Source organism: Salmo trutta, chromosome 24 (genome assembly GCF_901001165.1).
Source record: "Salmo trutta chromosome 24, fSalTru1.1, whole genome shotgun sequence".
NCBI lineage: Eukaryota > Metazoa > Chordata > Actinopteri > Salmoniformes > Salmonidae > Salmo > Salmo trutta.
This window is the reverse complement of record NC_042980.1, coordinates 13,855,591-13,878,372: the sequence shown is the minus strand read 5'-3', so window position 1 is coordinate 13,878,372 and position 22,782 is coordinate 13,855,591. Positions and strand designations below refer to the sequence as shown.

Sequence of the window (22,782 nt, the reverse complement as noted above, 5' to 3'; positions counted from 1 at the left end):
TCATATCTATGCAAAGGAGATGTGTCGCGCTGCATGAGGCAAATGGTGGTCACACCAGATACTGACTGGTTTTCTGATCTACGCCCCTACCTTTTTTTTTAAAGTCTCTGTGATCAACAGATGCATATCTGTATTCCCAGTCGTGAAATCCGTAGATTAGGGCCTAATTTATTTATTTAAATTGACTGACTTCCTTATATGAACTGTAACTCAGAATAATCTTCTAAATTGTTGCATCTTGCGTTTATATTTTTGTTCAGTATAATACTAGACTTTAAAAAAATACTTGAATTACATTTGGACCATAACAGCCATCCAAGTTGTAGAAAACATAATTATTTCCCATTGCTTCAATAGCAGTGCTTCAGTAAAGATATTCCAAATACACATGATAATACATTCATTTGTGAATGTAGATAGTTGTTACTATGTAAATTGTCACTTGCACAAGATGATATTTATGCCTGTTGAGACTTGGTAGCGGTAATGAATTGTTAATGAATCAGCTCTCTACGTACAGTATAAAGTAATAGAAGCCAGTTTTATCAGAAGCCTGTAGCATGACACCATTGATTACTTAAAGTACACCGTAAGAAAAATAATAGAGTAAAAAAATATATAAATTACATCGAAATGTTTCTTTCCCGAAGAAGTGGCAGTTAGCCTACATTTACACCAATATTTAAACAAAAAATAACCAGGCAAATTAAAATGTATAGCATCTGTTTACCCACACATGTAGTTTAGAACACTGCAGTAGTGAACATCACTTCCAATAGTGTTGAAGTACATCCAGCAGAGATGTCTTCATTTCTTAATAAATGGCAACAATATGAAAACAACCAACAACATCCACACTTGGTCTACGTTTGTTGTCATTGTTGCAGCGTTCTTTGCCATCTCAAATTGTATGTATTGTTGTGTGTACAGTAGCTGACCAGCAATAAGATTGGTAGGAGGGATGAGACATGATGTGGGTGAGGCTTTGTCCCGCTGTAAGGAAATACCGGCATCCCCTAAAACAGCACGAGGACTTGGCATAAAGTAGATAGATTTACACTGACAAATAAATCGTTTTTTCTTTCAATAATAACTCTCTGGTTTCACTTGTAAATGTTACTTTAAAAAATGTACATTAGAGAGTAAATGTTCATCAAAATGAGTTTGTGAAGTCTATAGTTGGAATTCTAGACAGATTACAAAATGACTAGCAACAAGACTATTTTAGTGTGTGTTTGAATGAGAACATGCGCTTTACAAGCTTCATGCACCCAACAGCTACAGAGTGGATTCAGTAGTATGCTAGTAGCCTACAGAGAACTAATGCTGTCAGAAAATGAAGAAGAGTCCAAGTTGAGTTGTCCTCAGGTGCCACTAGCATCTGAGGTGTTTCTTGCTAGACATGTCGTTCCAGATTCGGTGCATTTCCTCCGGTGAGATCTGATGGACAGTGATAACACGACGGTACCTGCACAGGCTGTAGGCCATTTTCCAGTGATTGAAGCCACTGTTCTGATAGGGGTGGATGCCCAGCTTCCTCAGACACAGTCCCACGTACACATCCTCCAGGTGGAGCAGTCTGGTGTGCAGAGAGGTCTTATAGATCAGCTCAGCCACGTCCACTGAGAACACGTACCCAGTGCCCGAGCAGAACGGGGGGTACTTAGCCTCGGGGTACAGGTCTCTGGGCATGTACCACTTACTGCGCATGTCTCTGATGGGACCGCCGTTAATGACGTAGCCCGTGAAGTACCTCCTCTTGGGCTTGGTGGTGGGCTTCAGAAGCTTGTAGACCAAATTGTCCATGTTGACGAAGATGTCACTGTCTGTCTTCATGACGTACTGGGCCTGGGAGCAGAAGGTGGCCACCCAGCGCATGCCCATCAGGGTCTTAAGAGTGAGGTTGTGGTACGAGTCTATGAAGTCCTCCACCACAATGTCGTGGAAGATCTGGCTCTCCTGCTCCACCATCTGGTTGAGGACGGCGTCCGTGTTGCGGCCCAGCAGGAAGAGGGTGATAATGCGGATGTCGCTGTAGGTGCTCTCATCGCCCCAGGTCTCCCGGATGGCCTGACGAGCATCAAAGTCTTTGTGTGTGGTGCTGATCAGGATGACCAGGAAGGGTGTGTTGGTCTCACATTTCTTAGGCTCGTTGATGACAAAGTCGAAGGCGTGTGGGTTCAGCGTTCGCGTCCGGATGTTGCTGAACGTAGTGTTCTTAAGGGTTTTCACAGTCTTCCGGATCGGCAAAGACATCTGCCCACTGACATAGGAGGATGTCGGCCGGGATATACCCAAGTACCAAAGAGCACTTGCCCAGCAAACGACTGTCAACACGTACAAGCATGAGACTTTTGAAGGCATTCTGCTGCATTTATATGTATTTAATGCATTGAATCTTATAAGGTTCTCTTTCCATTAGCAGTGTTTCTTCCAGCAAGGCAGCATAATGCTGCACCGATGTGCTGCTTGACATTAATTGTCAGTTATGGATTGCATTAGAGGAAAGTGATGGGATGTTGTTTGCCTTTTAACGCAAATCCGGTTTGCAACCGTGCAGATGTCCTGTTTTTCTTCTTGACACTTCTGCTTCTCCATTTACATCTGAAAAATAGAGAAAGAACATGTCAACGCCAGAACAAACAGATAGGTCTTAATAGAATCAGAAAGTACACCCTTCTGCTAAAGAAAATAATACAACGTTTTAGCAAAAGGCAGTGTTAGAGTTTCTCTAAAACCAGTACTCAGCAGTTATAACCAACAGCATTTGATAAGAGTTATGTCTTTGTACTGGATCTAGACTACATTTTGCTTTAACACAGGAGTGTGCACTTTATAAGAAAATGCTTATACAGAATTCTAGGAGTTCTAAGCTGCTCAAAAAACAACTCGGTGACATTGAACAAGTCTATTGATCATTTGGATGGCTAATTGAATTGAAGTCTATACATTTCAGTTTCTAGAATGAAGTTCCTGTATCAGAAGTCCTGAGAGAGAATCTACTCTGAGGTTAAAAGAATGAAGTCTGATTGAATCACTATCTCTCACACAAGGCCTTACACTAACGCAGTAAGGAAATGGTTAAATGCTGCCAACTGCAAAGTGTCATAATCCTCCCGAGGTCCTGGAAAGAGTGCATCCCCATTCAGTGTATTTCAATAACTCTGACACCAAACCTATAATATCTTCACTAAACACAGATCAACTGACACTGCATATTGATTTGGTGCAGTCATATAGCTTACATTCTTATTAATAAGTGGTTGTGATGGAGCAAGTTTAGAAATATCTGCAGTTGGCATAATTGGGCAATTACTGTCTTAGCCACAACAGACTAAAACAAAGTGCATGTTGCTAGTGCTTTGGCTACACTCGGGATACTTGGCATAGAACTACCCACTTTATAGGCATGCCCTTATGCTTTACAAAACACTTTAATGATGGGTCAGAGGTAGTAAATGGTTATAAGACTCTACTGCACACATTTCCAATTTCAACCTTGCCCTTACAAAAAAAGATTGCCGTTTTGAAACTGCAGTAAAAGTGCATTAACTGCAGTCGACTGTGGTAATTTGGACGCAGTTAATTACAGAAGAACTGCAGTGTACTGCAGTTGAACTGCAGTTTCACTGCATAATTACTGCAGTAAAAATAACAGTGTTATTATGGACGCAGTATTTGTAGCATACTGCAATTATACTGCTCTCTAACTGTAGTTATACTGCAGTGCACTGCAGTTATACTGCACTCTGGCTGCAATCTTCTTTCGTAAGGGTATTAACAGAATGGACCTAATTTATTAAACAAGACCACATAAAAATACTGCATGTTCAATATTTAACTGAGATGCTCATTTTGACACGAAATCTGTAGTACAAAAACGTATTAAAGTAGTGACATTGAAAGTGGCCCATGAAAGGACTTTCAGATTTCCACCTTATGAAACCCATATCATTATTAGAACACTGCACTATACTGAGAGCGCGCAGGCAACAAGCGAGAACACAAAATCAACATGATTGATCTGACTTGATCTTTTTGTCCATCTGTCACTAAAAAGCATTTTACAAGCAACATTTTTCCAATCCAGTAGGCATATATTTTAAATGATTGACTTTTAATCCATCAAAAAGAGAGGGAGAGAGAGAGAGAGAAAAGAACCAGGACAAATATCTTCTGACCTACACTGAGGCAGTATAATTTATTTTCTATTTAACTAGGCAAGTCAGTTAAGAACAAATTCTTATTTTCAATGACAGCCTAGGAACAGTGGGTTAACTGCCTTGTTCAGGGGCAGAATGACAAACTTGTACCTTATCAGCTCAGGGATTTGAACTTGCAACCTTACAGTTACTAGCCCAATGCTTTAACCACTAGGCTACTCTGCCGCCCATAAGGAAGGTGTTCATTTCAAAATGCTTGTCTGTTTAATTCTTGCTTTAAATCTTTGCCTCAGACAGAGACATTACAGGCACTTTGTTATGCTCCTGCATATGACAAGCGACCTTGGCAAGCACCTGTTTAATGACACTACAGTGAGCTGAGGACACATCCCTGCATGCTATTTATGAGAGCAAATGCTCCAGAATGAGCCCCTGGTGATTTGCATCTTGGGCTATTCTCCATGGAAACAAATCATGTGGTTAAAGAGCCCCCTTGGTATCAAACTGATTAAATGACTACAGTGTAAGTCAACAGTATTGTATGTGTGCGTCTCAAATGGCACCATATTCTCTATATAGCACACTGATTTTAAACAGGGCCCATAAGGACTCCGGTCAAAAGTAGTGCACTATATAGGGTGCCTCTGATTAAAAGTAGTGCACTATATAGGGAATAGGGTGCCATTTGGTGTCTACAGCTGTATGCAAATAAGAATCAATTTAGATGTCTAGCCTATATTTTAGGTTTAAGAACAGATTTCTCTCAGTCGACTCATGTGTTTGCAGTTATGTATTATCCTCGGCATTAAACTTGCATGGACAAATGTCCCTTTAAAGCTAAAACAGGAAGAAATAATATTACTAGTAGAATAGAGGTAGTGATGGTGTGAGCTCTCTGTCTCCCTGGCCCAGGGCAGCTCTGGCTTTGGCAATGCTCTGTCCGCCTGCTCTCTATGACAGAGTGATATGCTGGTGAAGGGAACATAGCTCCCTGGAGTGAAAATGGTAGCATCTATGGGGAAAATAATGAACTGCTGTCATGGTGCTATTACTGAGTCAACTGAAATCTCACACTCATATACTGTATAACGTCCTCATATTTTCAGACATTCAAAGATGTCAGACAGTATGGAGGTAATAGACTGTGGTGTGCTTTTGCATCTATGCATTAGAAAAGGTGGTTGGTACTGAAGTGTACAGTGGCTTGCGAAAGTATTCACCCCCTTGGCATTTTTCCTATTTTGTTGCCTTACAACCTGGAATTAAAATTGTTTTTTGGGGGGTTTGTATCATTTGATTTACACAACATGCCTACCACTTTGAAGATGCTAAATATTTTTTATTGTGAAACAAACAAGAAATAAGACAAAAAAACTGAAAACTTGAGCGTGAATAACTATTCACCCCCCACAAAGTCAATACTTTGTAGAGCCACCTTTTGCAGCAATTACAGCTGCAAGTCTCTTGGGGTATGTCTCTATAAGCTTTGCACATCTAGCCACTGGGATTTTTGCCCATTCTTCAATGCAAAACTGCTCCAGCTCCTTCAAGTTGGATGGGTTCCGCTGGTGTACAGCAATCTTTAAGTCATATGACAGATTTTCAATTGGATTGAGGTCTGGGCTTTGACTAGGCCATTCCAAGACATTTAAATGTTTCCCCTTAAACCACTCAAGTGTAGCTTTAGCAGAATGCTCAGGGTCATTGTCCTGCAGGAAGGTGAACCTCCGTCCCAGTCTCACATCTCTGGAAGACAGAAACAGGTTTCCCTCAAGAATTTCCCTGTATTTAGCGCCATCCATCATTCCTTCAATTCTGACCAATTTCCCAGTCCCTGCCGATTAAAAACATCCCCACAGCATGATGCTGCCACCACCATGCTTCACTGTGGGGATGGTGTTCTCGGGGTGATGAGAGGTGTTGAGTTTGCGCCAGATGGCCAAAAGCTCAGTTTTAGTCTCATCTGACCAGAGTACCTTCTTCCATATGTTTGGGAGTCTCCCATTTTTTTCTTTAAGCAATGGCTTTTTTTCTGGCCACTCTTCTGTAAAGCCCAGCTCTGTGGCTCCTTCAGGGTTATCTTTGGTCTCTTTGTTGCTTCTCTGATTAATGCCCTCCTTGCCTGGTCCTTGAGTTTTGGTGGGCGGCCCTCTCTTGGCAAGTTTGTTGTGGTGCCATATTCTTAACATTTTTTAATTATGGATTTAATGGTGCTCCGTGGGATGATCAAAGTATCAGATATTTTTTTATAACTCAACCCTGATCTGTACTTCTCCACAACTTTGTCCCTGACCTGTTTGGAAAGCTCCTTGGTCTTCGTAGTGCACCTTGCTTAGGGGTGTTGCAGACTCTGGGGCCTTTCAGAACAGGTGTATATATACTGAGATCATGTGACACTTAGATTGCACACAGGTGGACTTTATTTAACTAATTATGTGACTTCTGAAGGTAATTGGTTGCACCAGATCTTATTTAGGGGCTTCATAGCAAAGGGGGTGAATACATATGCATGCACCACTTTAACGTTTTTAATTCATTTATTTTTTATTTTTTACATGAAATCCAAATAAAAATCAATTTCAATTACAGGTTGTAATGCAACAAAATAGGGAAAATGGCAAGGGTGATGAATACTTTTGCAAGGCACTGTATAATGGATTTTTTTAGGTTATCATTGCTCTTACATTTGTGATATATTTACCCACCCACACAGGACGTGATAGCATACAGTATCAAGGCATAATCAATGCTTTACAAATCCGGGTTGGTCACAGGTTGGTTTCATTCTGGCAAGTACGGGTGATGGGTGAAAACCTGTTCTCAACATATATATCCGCCTTTAAACAGACTGACAGAGTCCCGCCACCAGACAGACACATTAACCTGACTAAATTAAGGTCTCAGATACTACCTGGATAAAATCAGTCTGTAGGCCTCATGATATATAGCTAAAACCAGTAGTGGAAGATGGTGAGATTGTGGTGTGTTCCCTTACAATAGTTGGTGTGCTGCACAGCAGCGCAGTATTCTAGCATAGGCACTGGAATCGACAGCTTATCACACATTGAAAAACATGTTTTCTATTAAAGCTGGTCTGGGATTCGAAAACTGGTTTAAACTGGCGTCAACTGTAAGAGAACCGATTCCATGTAGAAAGTACAAAAGTTTTAGAACAACTAGTACTATAGAAACTTATTTTAGAATTAGCATCAAAATGATGGTAAACTTCTGCGCCTTGTAAAAATAAAACTGATTCATATCAGTAGATAGAGTGTTCACATATAGTGTCCTGTTCATGCTGAACTCTTCAATATCCTACAGTACCTGTCCCCCATGTCTGTTTAAAAGACAAATTGTTTTTAATCTGCTAGAATCTCAGACAATTTATATTGTTCCTTTTTGGCATCGATTACCATCAGAACCCCCTCTCAATCTTTCTATTCTATACCTGCCTTATCCTCACTTTCCCTTCATCAAACAGTCATTACTGTACTTCCATTCTCTCCCTAAATCCTTCCCTTATTCTCTCCTTTCGCTGTGAATAATGCAGTCTGCTCTCCCTCTGGCCCCCTGTTTTCCTATTGTCTAGTTGTCTTTTGTCACGATTTTCTTGACATTGAGAACGCTAGCAGTAGCAAAGCATCAATCTAAGACGCTCTCAGTGTGTTGTACAGTTGAAGTCGGAAGTTTACATACACCTTTGCCAAATACATATCAACTCAGGTTTTCACAATTCCTGACATTTAATCCTAGTAAATATTCACAGTTTTAGGTCAGTTAGGATCACCACTTTATTTTAACAATGTGAAATATCAGAATAATAGTAGAGAGAATGATTTCTTTCAGCTTTTATTTCTTTCATCACATTCCCAGTGGGTCAAAAATGTACATACACTCAATTAGTATTTAGTAGCATTGCCTTTAAATTGTTTAACTTGGGTCAAACATTTCAGGTAGCCTTCCACAAGCTTCCCACAATAAGTTGGGGGAATTTTGCCCCATTCCTCCTGACAGAGCTGGTGTAACTGAGTCAGGTTCCTCCTTGCTCGTACATACTTGTTCAGTTCTGCCCACAAATGTTCTATAGTATTGAGGTCAGGACTTCGTGATGGCCACTCCAATACCTTGACTTTGTTGTCCTTAAGCCATTTTGCCACAACATTGGAAGTATGCTTGGGGTCATTGTCCATTTGGAAGACCTATTTGCGACCAAGCTTTAACTTCCTGACTGATGTCTTGAGATGTTGCTTCAATATATCCGCATAATTTTCTTTCCTCCTGATGCCATCTATTTTGTGAAGTGCACCAGTCCCTCCTGCAGCAAAGCACCCCCACAACATGATGCTGCCACCCCAGTGCTTCACAGTTGGGATGTTGTTCTTCGGCTTGCAAGCTTCCCCCTTTTTCCTCCAAACATAATAATGGCCATTATGGCCAAACAGTTCTATTTTTGTTTCATCAGACCAGATGACATTTCTCCAAAAAGTACGATCTTTGTCCCCATGTGCAATTGCAAACCGTTGTCTGGCTTTATTATAGCGGTTTTGGAGCAGTGGCATCTTCCTTGCTGAGCAGCCTTTCAGGCTATGTCGATACAGGACTTGTTTTACTGTGGATATAGATACTTTTGTACCTGTTTCCTCCAGCATCTTCACAAGGTCCTTTGCTGTTGTTTTGGGACTGATTTGCACTTTTTGCACCAAAGTACGTTAATCTCTAGGAGACAGAACGCGTCTCCTTCCTGAGCGGTATGACGGCTGCGTGGTCCCATGGTGTTTATTTATACTTGCGTACTATTGTTTGTACAGATGAACGTGGTAACTTCAGATGTTTTGAAATTGCTCCCAAGGATGAACCAGACTTGTGGAGGTCTACAATTTGTTTCTGAGGTCTTGGCTGATTTCTTTTGATTTTCCCATGATGTCAAGCAAAGAGGCACTGAGTTTGAAGGTAGGCCTTGAAATACATCCACAGGTTCACCTCCAATTGACTCAAATGATGTCAATTAACCTATCAGAAGCTTCTAAAGCCATGACATCATTTTCTGGAATTTTCCAAGCTGTTTAAAGGCACAGTCAACTTAGTGTATGTAAACTTCTGACCCACTGGAATTGTGATACAGTGAATTATAAGTGAAATCATCTGTCTGTTAACAATTGTTGGAAATATTACTTGTGTCATGCTCAAAGTAGATGTCCTAACCGACTTGCCAAAACTATAGTTTGTTAACAAGAAATTTGTGGAGTGGTTGAAAAACGAGATTTAATGACTCCAACCTAAGTGTATGTAAACTTCCAACTTCAACTGTAAATGTCTTATTTCTCTGTGGAGCCACACTATATTCCATTCACTGAGTTATTCAGCCTGTTTGCATTCCATATACAGCATCTCCTCTATTGAATAAACTGACCTAAGAATGTATTTGAGACGAAAGGTTATTATTGCTCTCTGTTGTAACTTTCCACTCAAAACCCCACAAGTTAACCTGGAAAGCCCATTCTTTCTTGTATAAAACATAGCGCAAGTACACCTCATCTCTCGTCAACTTGAAAAGTTAACACTAAAGAGGGGCTTTCTTTCAGCAGTGGAGGACAAATACATCACAGTAGCACAAGGTCTGCCAGCAATGCTGCCACACACACACACACACACACACACATACAGACACTGATTGGTGAAAAAAACCATGCGGTTGGTCACTTTCCAATCCATTTCTTTCCTGACTTCAGCACTAATTTTACTTGGGAGGACTTCATTATGTGACATCACATTCAGCTGGCAATTTGTAAAACAATAAAGTCCTCTAGTGGCTATTTAGACTGAACCATTTCTAAGCTTATGTCTCATGAATTCCCAGCTACATTATGCCCCAGTGCATTAAAATCTTACATTACATTTGTCCCTGATTCTGCAGTCAGTGACAGAAAATGTGCCTTATTTTTTTCTACAATGTGCAGTGCTAGACCTAATTCAATGAGAATAATATCCAATGCATCTAAGCCTTAACTGTACAGAGTAGCATTAGTAGTCCAGCCATGAAAGAGTTAATTGCCAGCAGATGTAGTGAGCCTGAGTGACTACAACCAAAACTCAGGCCAAAATCCAAGCAACATGCAGGTGACTCAACAGCCAAATTACATTGTGTTAATAATATTTCTCATTATAGTGTTTTTTGAATACAAACGTAATTGCTGCAATTGAAGGCATCTAAAATGTCCAAAATGAAATTCAACTTGATTGAGAGACAGGGGCTTTTAGTTGCCATGGAAGCGGGCTGAAGTCAACAGCAAAAAGTGGGGTGAGCTAGGGAGCATGAAGCTGAGAGAGAGAGAGAGAGAGAGAAAAACAGAGAGGGAGAGAGTGAGAGAGCGAGAGAAACAGATAGAGAGAGAGAGAAACAGAGAGAGAGAGAGTACACAGCAGCAGTCAGGAAGTATGGTCTGAACTGCTCTTACAGACTCACTTTAACAGTCCTACAGTGTAATTATGTGTCCCAATGCCACTGAATTTCACTAAGCAATGCCTACAGGTGACACATTGCAATTTTAAGTTGATTAAGTAAAATGGCAATAAAAGGTTACTCTTTTAAATTCATAGCTAAGTGATTGACTCGTCTAAGTGTTTGGAGACTGGGGGCCATAATGGAACAAAGAACAGAATGTGCCTTAATTCTTAAAAGTCTAAGCCGTTGGAATTAGAATTGTTTTAAGTTGGTTAATACTATGGATCATTTAGCTATTTGATTTAGAATTTTAGGATCCCTTTAGGTATAAAAAAAAGATATAATATTTAGTTTTGGATAAAATATTGAATTTGACTTGTGCTACTATAGCCCAGAGAAACACATTGAATAACACATTCATAATGGCAAAAAATACAGTCAAAAAATAAATAATTTCGAAAAACAAGATTTTGAAGTATTTGTCCTATATCTATGAGATATAAAAAAGCTCAGGAAATATTTGTGTTTTTTTTACACATATTTACCCTCTTTTTTGGGTAGGCACAAAACTACCTTCATACTGTACTTCATTTTCTAAAACCGGTGACACTTGTCAGGGTTGTAGAGCAAAACAGAGAAAACCAGCATGTTTGTGAGAATCTCCCCTTTCCACAGTTGGGTCACATTAGTTTGTAGCCTAAACGGTTTGGATGCTACAAACAGAAATTGGCACATTGACAGTTTCGACTTCAGACGAGTCCCCTGACACTTGTGGGGTCAAATCAAATCAAATCAAAGTGTATTTGTCACGTGCGCCGAATACAACATGTGTAGACCTTACAGTGAAATGCTTACTTATAGGCTCCAACCAATAGTGCAAAAAAGGTGTTAGGTGAACAATAGGTAAGAAAATAAATAAAACAATAGTAAAAAGACAGGCTATATACAGTAGCGAGGCTATAAACGTAGCAAGGCTACATACAGACACCGGTTAGTCAGGCTGATTGAGGTAGTATGTACATGTAGATATGGTTAAAGTGACTATGCATATATGATGAACAGAGAGTAGCAGTAGCATAAAAGAGGGGTTGGCGGATTGTGGTAGGCGGGACCCAATGCAGATAGCCCGGTTAGCCAATGTACGGAAGCACTGGTTGGTCAGCCCAATTGAGGTAGTATGTACATGAATGTATAGTTAAAGTGACTATGCATATATGATAAACAGAGAGTAGCAGCAGCATAAAAAGAGGGTTTGGGTGGGGCACACAATGCAAATAGTCTGGGTAGCCATTTGATTACCTGTTCAGGAGTCTTATGGCTTGGGGGTATAAACTGTTGAGAAGCCTTTTTGTCCTAGACTTGGCACTCCGGTACCGCTTGCCATGCGGTAGTAGAGAGAACAGTCTATGACTGGGGTGGCTGGGGTCTTTGACAATTTTTAGGGCCTTCCTCTGACACCGCCTGGTGTAGAGGTCCTGGATGGCAGGCAGCTTAGCCCCAGTGATGTACTGGGCCGTATGCACTACCCTCTGTAGAGGCCAAGCAATTGCTGTACCAGGCAGTGATGCAACCAGTCAGGATGCTCTCGATGTTGCAGCTATAGAACGTTTTGAGGATCTCAGGAGCCATGCCAAATCTTTTTAGTTTCCTGAGGGGGAATTGGCATTGTCGTGCCCTCTTCACGACTGTCATGGTGCGTTTGGATCATGTTAGTTTGTTGGTGATGTGGACACCAAGGAACTTGAAGCTCTCAACCTGCTCCACTACAGCCTCGTCGATGAGAATTGGGGCATGCTCTGTTCTCCTTTTCCTGTAGTCCACAATCATCTCCTTTGTCTTGGATCACATTGAGGGAGAGGGTGTTATGCTTGCACCACACTGCCAGGTCTCTGACCTCCTCCCTATAGGCCTACAACTGTTGTGTCTTCTGCAAACTTAATGATGGTATTGAAGTTGTGCTTGGCCATGCTGTCATGGGTGAACAGGGAGTACAGGAGGGGACTGAGCACGCACCGCTGAGGGCCCCCCGTGTTGAGGATCAGCATGGCATATGTGTTGTTACCTACCCTTCCACCTAGGGGTGGCCCGTCAACACACCTCCAGGCTGTGTAAGGGCTATCTGACCCAGAAGGAGAGTGATGGAGTGCTGCATCAGATGACCTGGCCTCCACAATCACCCGACCTCAACCAAATTAGGATGGTTTGGAAGGAGTTGGACCGCAGAGTGAAGGAAAAGCAGCAACAATTGCTCATCATATGTGGGAACTCCTTCAAGAGTGTTGGAAAAGCATTCCAAATGAAGCTGATTGAGAGAATGCCAAGAGTGTGCAAAGCTGTCATCAAGGCAAAGGGTGGCTACTTTGAAGAATATAAAATATATTTTGATTTGTTTAACACTTTTTTGGATCCTACATGATTCCATATGCGTTATTTCACTATTATTCTACAATGTAGAAAATAGTTTAAAAAAAATAAAAATTTAAAACCTTCAATGAGTAGGTGGGTTCAAACTTTTGACTGGTAGTGTGTATTTAGAAAAAAATATATGGGGGATTGGAAATTATGTGGACATTTACATTGATGGAAGCCACAATATATATGAAATATTAAAGCTGACCCAAAAAAGACCATACAACATTGAACATCAGGGGGAATGTATAATGTTTTGAAAATGTAAGGCAACAACCAGGCTCACAGAGAATTATTAAACACAATATTAGAATAGGGAATAGTTGAATAGCTGAAAAATACACTCATGAAAACAGGTCCTTTATATAATTGACAGTCTTGTTCAATCGACTAAGTACTTGGACTGGTCTTTCAGGTTAAGGAAAAATTGTTTCTGTAGGTCCATTGAAAAAAGTGATTGTGAAAAGAAAGGTATGATGGGTGTAACCTTTCCCTGTAATGTGTGGATCTGTTAATAGAATCTGGCACCTATTAGACATGGTTATTGGAAACACATTTGAAAGTTGTGTCCATAGATCAGCATGGGGCTATAAATCAAGTCATTTCTTGTTGTGTAGAGGACTGTATAATAGCCCTTTTTACAAACCAGTGTTCAAAACGCTCCACTTTCAGCCAGGGAGAAAGGCATGTCACTTTGTGATGAATGTTTGTCTTTGTATTGCGCTCCTAACACAGGTTTGCCCCTTGCCATACAATCCATCATGACAAATTGGGTCTCTTTTCGTTGCTTTGAATAATTATTTGACCATTTCTCGACAGTCCCCAAGGTTTGTTGGGTTGCTTTCCCTCAGTTTTTATACGAGGCTGTGAGATGACGCCTACCATGTGCATTTCAAACCAAAGTTCAGTTCAATATATTAAAGCACCTGCAGCAATGTGTGTGTCTGAGTCTAAACAGGAGAGAGATAAGGTCAGTGGTCTTTTTGTTATAGTGTCCTCTCTGACAGACAGTCAGCAGCCTGGTCCAGTCATATAGCAGACATTATGATTGGCTCTCTGCATGACATCCAACAATAGCCCTGCAAAGGTCTGGCTAGCTGCCCAGGGGCTGCAACACGCTACAGTAATCTAAACAGAGGCTTATACACCGACACAGACCTGACCTACAGCAGCAGAAACATACAAATGCATACAAACAGGAAAATATACCATGCCAGAGAATCTACTATACAATCTACTATACTCCCTGCACAGTCGTATTGATACCTTAAATGGTGATGGAAGTCAAATTGTCCAGGCTTTATTCGATGACTTGAAACGCTATGATGAAAAAACCCTGTTAAGAAATCTAGAATGAGATGACACAGACTCCGATCCACCAGTAGATCTGTCTGGTCCAGGTTTGGTTGAAAAACTACTATTGCCACTGGAATTGGCACAAGTCTTGCTATGTTTTCCCAGTACAGTAAGTTCTTCCATGGTCAATTCCAAAAATACTGTTAATCTAAGTAACATAATACAAAAATCCTCATCACAATCCGTACATTTAAGCTAGAGATATCTGTTTTGCATTGGACTGCGTCTCAATCCACAGTATCCGCCGTTGTCGCACTTCCACATTTGCGGTGGCAGAGCTAGCACGGTGTTTGTTAGACCGTGAGACATCCCGAGAATGTGTCTTCTCACAAAAACATCTGTAGCGTCCAAATGTTTTGACCTAGAAACTATTATGACCACTCTATGGAAAGGGGAGACTCTCACGTTTTGCCCATCATTAAGTTTGCAGACGACTCAAAAGTGGTAGGTCTGTTCACAGACAATGACGAGACAGCCTATAGGTAGGAGGTCAGAGACCTGGCCGTGTGGTGCCAGAATAACAACCTATCTCTCAACGTAACCAAGACTAAGGAGATGATTGTGGACTACAGGAAAAGGAGGACCGAGTATGCCCCCATTCTCATCGACGGGGCTGTAGTGGAGCAGGTTGAGAGCTTCAAGTTCCTCAGTGTCCACATCAACAACAAACTAGAATGGTCCTAACACACCAAGACAGTCGTGAAGAGGGCACGACAAAGCCTAATCGCCCTCAGGAGACTGAAAATATTTGGCATGGGTCCTCAGATCCTCAAAAGTTTATACAGCTGTACCATCGAGAGCATCCTGACTGGTTACATCACCACCTGGTATGGCAACTGCTCGGCATCTGACAGCAAGGCACTACAGAGGGTAGTGTGTACGCCCCAGTGATGTACTGGGCCGTACACACTACCCTCTGTAATGCCTTGCGGTCGGACAGTACCAAAACAATCTGATGATGATCTAATGATCTAATGATTCTGTCACCAGCAAACCACCCACACACAATCACACCTCCTCCTCCATGCTTCGCACTGGGAACTACACATGCAGAGATCATCCGTTCACCTACTCTGCATCTCACAAAGACACAGCGGTTGGAACCAAAAATGTCACATTTGGACCAAATCAGACCAAATGACAGATTTCCACCGGTCTAATGTCCATTGCTTGTGTTTCTTGGCCCAAGCAAGTCTCTTATTTTATTGGTGTCCTTTAGTAGTGGTTTCTTTGCAGCAATTTGACCATGAAGGCCTGATTCACAAAGTCTCCTGAACAGTTGATGTTGAGATGTGTCTGCAACTTGAACTCTGCGAAGCATTTATTTGGGCTGCAATTTCTGAGGCTGGTAACTCTAATGAACTTATCCTCTGCAGCAGAGGTAACTCTGAGTCTTCCTTTCCTGTGACTGTTCTCATGAGACTACACTTGAAACTTTCAAAGTTCTTGAAATGTTCCGTTATTGACTGACCTTCATGTCTTAAAATAATGATGGACTGTTGTTTGTCTTTGCTTATTTGAGCAGTTCTTGCCATAATATGGACTTGGTCTTTTACCAAATAGGGCTATTCTCTGTATACCACCCTACCTTGTCACAACACAACTGATTGGCTCAAATGCATTAAGAAGGTAAGAAATTCCACAAATTAACTTTTAACAAGGTACACTTGTTAATTGAAATGCTGGTTGAAAGAATGCCAAGAGTGTGCAAAGCTGTCATCAAGGAAAGGGTGGCTACTTTGAAGAATCTCAAATATAAAATATATTTTCATTTTAATTACTACATGATTCCATGTGTGCTTTAATAGTTTGTATGTCTTCAACTATTATTCTACAATGTAGAATAATAGAAAAAACAAAACTTTTTACAAGTACTGTATATATATAAAATATATATTAAAAAAATATATACAGCGCCTTGCGAAAGTATTCACCCCCTTGGCATTTTTCCTAATTTGTTGCCTTACAACCTGGAATTAAAATTGGGTTTGTATAATTTGATTTACACAACATGCCTACCACTTTGAAGATTCAAAATATTTTTTATTGTGAAACAAACAAGAAATAAGACAAAAAAACGGAAAACTTGAGCGTGTATAACTATTCACCCCCCCCCAAAGTCAATACTTTGTAGAGCCACCTTTTGTAGCAATTACAGCTGCAAGTCTCTATAAGCTTGGCACATCTAGCCACTAGGATTTTGCCTATTCTTCAAGGCAAAACTGCTCCAGCTCCTTCAAGTTGGATGGGTTCCGCTGGTGTACAGCAATCTTTAAGTCATAGGACAGATTCTCATTTGGATTGATGTCTGGGCTTTGACTAGGCCATTCCAAGACATTTAAATGTTTCCCCTTAAACCACTCGAGTGTTGCTTTAGCAGTATGCTTAGGGTCATTGTCCTGCTGGAATGTGTACCCCCGTCCCAGTCTCAAATCTCTGGAAGACAGAAACAGGTTTCCCTCAAGAATTTCCCTGTATTTAGCGCCATCCATCATTCCTTCAATTCTGACCCGTTTATCAGTCCCTGCCGATGAAAAACATCCCCACATCATGATGCTGCCCCCACAATGCTTCACTGTGGGGATGAGATTCTCGGGGTGATGAGAGGTGTTGGGTTTGTGCCAGACATAGCGTTTCCTTGATGGCCAAAAAGCTCATTTGTAGTCTCATCTGACCAGAGTACCTTCTTCCATATGTTTGGGGATTCTCCCACATGCCTTTTGGTGAACACCAAACATGTTTGCTTATTTTTTCCTGGACACTCTTCTGTAAAGCCCAGCTCTGTGGAGTGTACAGCCTAAAGTGGTCCTATGGACAGATACTCCAATCTCCGCTGTGGAGCTTTGCAGCTCCTTCAGGGTTACCTTTGGTCTCTTTGTTGCCTCTCTTGGCAGGTTTGTTATGGTGCCATATTCTTTCCATTTTTTAATAATGGATTTAATGGTGCTCTGTGGGATGTTCAAAGTTTCAGATATTTTTTTATAACCCAACCCTGATCTGTACTCCACAACTTTGTCCCTGACCTGTTTGGAGAGCTCCTTGGTATTCATAGTGCCGCTTGCTTGGTGGAGCCCCTTGTTTACTGGTATTGCAGGCTCTGGGGCCTTTCAGAACAGGTGTATATATACTGAGATCATGTGACAGATAGCGTGACACTTAGATTGCACACAGGTAGACTTTATTTAACTAATTATGTGACTTTTGAAGGTAATTGGTTACACCAGATCTTATTTAGGGGCTTCATAGCAAAGGGGGTGAAAACTTTTCCATTGTTTTGTTGTTGAATTCTTTGAAACAAGTTCTTTTTTTCATTTCACTTCACGAATTTGGAATATTTTGTGTATGTCCATTACCTTTGCCTTCCCTGTAGCTCAGCTGGTAGAGCATGGTGTTTGCAACACCAGGGTTGTGGGTTCGATTCCCACGGGGGGCCAGCACAGAAAAATAATGTATTAAATGAAATGAAATGTATGCATTCACTACTGTAAGTCGCTCTGGATAAGGGTGTCTGCTAAATGACTAAAATGTAAATGTAAAATGTAAATCCAAATAAAAATCAATTTAAATTGCAGGTTGTAATGCAACAAAATAGGAAAAATGCCAAGGAGGGTGAATACTTTTGCAAGGCACTGTATATTTTCCTTTCTTATTTTCCCCTAACCCTACCATCCCTTCCCTAATTGGAGTAAACTAATGAACACTTATGCTTCTACTTCCAGCTTATACATACTATATTTGTTTTATGGACACAGTATATTTTACAATAATTATATTTTGTTTGTTTTTAGTCCCATCCTTCAGCTCCACACAAACCCTCTCATCCATCTTTGAACATCATCCAGTTTTGATTTCTATTTGTCATATATTTTTCAACTGTGCTGTGATGTTTCACAAAAGTTCTGAACCTTTCTATTCTCATAGATTCTACATATTGTAAATTAAAGATTTTTGCTAAGAGTATTATTATATTATTAATCGATTGACTATGACTTTTTGAATAAACCAGCAGAGTTAGCTCCAGGTAAATGTTGCAATTCTTCAGCCATTCCTGAACCTGCGACCAAAAACAAGCTACATATGGACATTACCCAAACAAATTATCTAATGATTCTGTCTCTTCACAGCAAAATCTGCAGAGCTGGGAAGGTTGTATCCCTCATATATACAGTTGAAGTTGGAAGTTTACATACACCTTAGCCAAATACATTTAAACTCAGTTTTTCACAATTCCTGACATTTAATCCTAGTAAAAAGTCCCTGTCTTAGTTCACTTAGGATCACCACTTTATTTTAACAATGTGAAATGTCAGAATAATAGTAGAGAGAATTATTTCTTTCAGCTTTTATTTCTTTCATCACATTCCCAGTGGGTCAGAAGTTTACATACACTCAATTAGTATTTAGTAGCATTGCCTTTAAATTGTTTAACTTGGGTCAAACATTTCGGGTAGCCTTCCACAAGCTTTCCACAATAAGTTGGGTGAATCTTGGCCCATTCTTCCTGACAGAGCTGGTGTAACTTAGCCAGGTATGAAGGCCTCCTTGCTCACACACACTTTTTCAGTTCTGCCCACAAATTTTCTATAGGATTGAGGTCAGGGCTTTGTGATGGCCACTCCAATACCTTGAATTTGTTGTCCTTAAGCCATTTTTCCACAACTTTGGAAGTATGCTTGGGGTCATTGTCCATTTGGAAGACCCATTTGCGACCAAGCTTTAACTTCCAGACTGATGTCTTGAGATGTTGCTTCAGTGTATCCACATAATTTCCCTCCTCCTGATGCCATCTATTTTGTGAAGTGCACCAGTCCCTCCTGCAGCAAAGCACCCCCACAAGATGATGCTGCCACCCCCGTGCTTCATGGTTTGGATGGTGTTCTTCGGCTTGCAAGCATCACCGTTTTTCCTCCAAACATAACGATGGTCATTTTGGCAAAACAGTTCTATTTTTGTTTCATCAGACCAGAGGACATTTCTACAAAAAGTACGATCTTTGTCACCATGTGCAGTTGCAAATCGTAGTCTGGCTTTTTTACGGCGGTTTTGGAGCAGTGGCTTCTTCCTTACTGAGCGGCCTTTCAGGTTATGTCGATATAGGACTCGTTTTACTGTGGATATAGATACTTTTGTACCTGTTTCCTCCAGCATCTTCACAAGGTCCTTTGCTGTTGTTCTGGGATTGATTTGCACTTTTCGTACCAAAGTACATTCATCTCTAGGAGACAGAACGCGTCTCCTTCCTGAGCGGTATGACGGCCGCGTGGTCCCATCGTGGTTATACTTGCATACTATTGTTTGTACAGATGAACGCGGTACCTTCAGGCATTTGGAAATTACTCCCAAGGATGAACCAGACTTGTGGAGGCCTACAATTTTTTTCCTGAGGTCTTGGCTGATTTCTTTTGATTTTCCCATGATGTCAAGCAAAGAGGCACTGAGTTTGAAGGTAGGCATTGAAATACATCCACAGGTACACCTTCAATTGACTCAAATGATGTCAATTAGCCTAAGAGAAGCTTCTAAAGCCATTACATCATTTTCTGGAATTTTCCAAGCTGTTTAAAGGCACAGTCAACTTAGTGTATGTAAACTTCTGACCCACTGGAATTGTGATACAGTGAATTACAAGTGAAATAATCTGTCTGTAAACAATTGTTGGAAAAATTACTTGTGTCATGCACAAAGTAGATGTTCTAACCGACTTGCCAAAACTATAGTTTGTTCACAAGAAATTTGTGGAGTGGTTGAAAAATGAGTTTTAATGACTCCAACCTTAGTATATGTAAACTTCCGACTTCAACTGTATATATATATATAAAGTTACATTGGTTGCAAGAATTTTGTATAATAATTTAAATGGAAAAACTCTGTTTTGAATCCAGCATTGTTTTGTGTATCAGTTCATAAACCATGTGCCAGGAACTTTATTTATCACAATTTTCTTTCGTCAATTTTGGTCTTTAATGCAGGGCCAAAAGACAAGTTCCTTACTTTCTCCCCCTTCCACTTGCCTCTTCCATTTTTGCGGTAATGCTGCAATTAGTTGGTTGTAAATTTGAGTAGAGCAGACATTTCCATTTATATTTGTTAGCTGCATGTGTGAAATAACTCTTCTGGCCCTATTTATGATATAATTTACAAAGATTATACCTTAAAAAATTACAAAATATTTTAAAAAGTATTTTTTTTATCAATTAGTATATGTGAACGACCGCCTTGATTTGGTGTTATGTAGCAAAATTGGAAATTGTGTTTTTTACATTGATTAAAAGCAGAGACACAGAGCAACAAAATAGTATATCATACATTGCATTTGAGGAACAATGGGAAAGTAATTCCGCTCTGAAAGTTGATAAACTTGTAAACTCACTTTTGAGAAAATGGCACTTGAATATTTTGGTACACCTACTGGAGCGCTCTTCTTTGTCTACACCATTCAGCATCGTTCACACCCTCTTAAGACTTAGCCCTACCCATCTCTTTAAGGATTCACATGTGAGGCTATGTGCTAAACTGTGAGTAGTCTAGTAAAGATTAAGACTAAAATTGGTAAAAGTAGTAGCCTACAACAAGGAGAAATTCCAGGTAAACAGAAAGTGTCCAGTTAAAAATATTTTATAAATATTAGATGACGCTTACCCAGACACACTTGTCTAAATTGATGGTCATGTGAAAGAAACGCTATAACCCCCAGCCACATCTTGCTAAGTGGATGGGTATCTACAGAAAGTGTAAACGGTACAGGGAAATGGTTACTTGCATAGTAGCAATATCAAAAATATATAGTGTCATATAAAGAAAACAATATACAGTGTGTACAAGAACAATATCAATAAAGATTTCAGTGGTGGATGAGGTAGTTATATGCATACAATCAGGGGTAAAAGTGGCTGAGCAGCAGGATAAAAAATAATAATAGTGGCAGCAACGTATGGCGTATGTGTTAGGAGAGAGAAGTTTGAATAGAGGAACTGCAGATAGTGCTGATGACTGGGAACTCGCCCCCAGTGATGAACTGGTCCGTCCGAACCACATGAAGAAGGGAATCTATATTTGGAGAGCTTGTTTCTGTCCTGCCCTTGACTTTGGTGCAGGGTTTAACCATAATATTTGCTGTAATATTTGTCCTGTCTTTTCTGGTGGATTAAACTGAAATTGCAACCAACTTTCTATGGCTTGTTTAAAAAATAGCTATATTTTGGATATGATTTCATTTTCAAATAACCACAACTGAGAGGTTGTAATCTGCATAAAGGGAAAAGGGACATTCTTGAACATGGGGTGAGACAATGGTGCATGGTCTTTCTCAAGGTTAGATTCCTACTCTGTGTTTTCTCATGATATCACATAATTGAATGATTACTGCTATGAAATACTGATGGCAAGACAGCCTGGCAGAGAAGAGATGTGTGAAAAATAATATGGAAGTTGACAGGATGCAGCGCAGAATGTGGTGTGTTTTAACTTAGATTTAAAGTCCCCCGTTTAGGTGACCTGCGTGGTTCTGGTACTGGTTCAGACTGACATTTTTCCTTATAAATCGATCCGTGGACACCATAGATTGAAATGGCTTGCATTGAGGATAGCATGGGTTCCCACAGACACATCAGTATATTTTCTGAGCCTGTGTGACATAGGATGTGAAATGGGAGCATGCAATTGGCATGCTGACTGCAGGAATGTCCATTAGAGATGCTGCCAGAGAATTGAATGTTCATTTTTCTACCATGAGCCACCTCCAAATTCGTATTAGAGAATGTGGCAGTACATCCAACCGGGCTCACAACCACAGAACATGTGTAACCACACCAGCCCAGAATCTCCACAGCCAGCTTTTTACCTGCGGGATCGTCTGAGCCCAGCCACCCGGACAGCTGATGAAACTGTGGGTTTGCACAACCAAAGAATTTCTGCACAAACTTTCAGAAACCATCTCAGGGAAGCTCATCTGCATAATCCTCTTCCTCACCAGGGTCTTGACCTGCCTACAGTTTGGCGTCGTAACTGACTTCAGTGTACAATTGCTCCCTTTCGATGGCCACTGGCATGCTCTTCACGGATGAATACCAATTTCAACTGTACCGGGCAGATGGCTGACAGAGTGTATGGCGTGGTATGGGCGAGCAGTTTGCTGATGTCAACGTTGTGAACAGAGTGCCCCATGGTGGAGTTGGAGTTATGGTATGGGCAGGCATAAGCTACGGACAACGAACACAATAGCATTTTATTGATGGCAATTTGAATGCACAGAGATACCATGACGAGATCCTGAGGCCCATTGTCGGGCCATTCATTCACCGTCATCACCTCATGTTCTCATGTGTCAGCATGATAATGCACGGCCCCAGGTCACAAAGATCTGTACACAATTCCTGGAAGCTGAAAATGTCCAAGTTCTTCCATTGCCTGCAT

General features: G+C 40.7%; 1 protein-coding gene across 1 annotated transcript in view; it reads right to left on the bottom strand.

The window, feature by feature from the left end:
• Positions 1-161: 161 nt before the first annotated feature.
• Positions 162-22,782, bottom strand: part of LOC115160730 (beta-1,3-galactosyltransferase 1-like) — a 111,741-nt gene continuing 89,120 nt past the window's right edge. Inside the window, exon 3 of the mRNA XM_029711076.1 lies at positions 162-2,604. Coding sequence (XP_029566936.1) covers positions 1,375-2,364 — 990 coding nt within the window. The 5' untranslated portion in view covers positions 2,365-2,604 and the 3' untranslated portion in view covers positions 162-1,374. The remainder of the gene's footprint in view (positions 2,605-22,782) is intronic.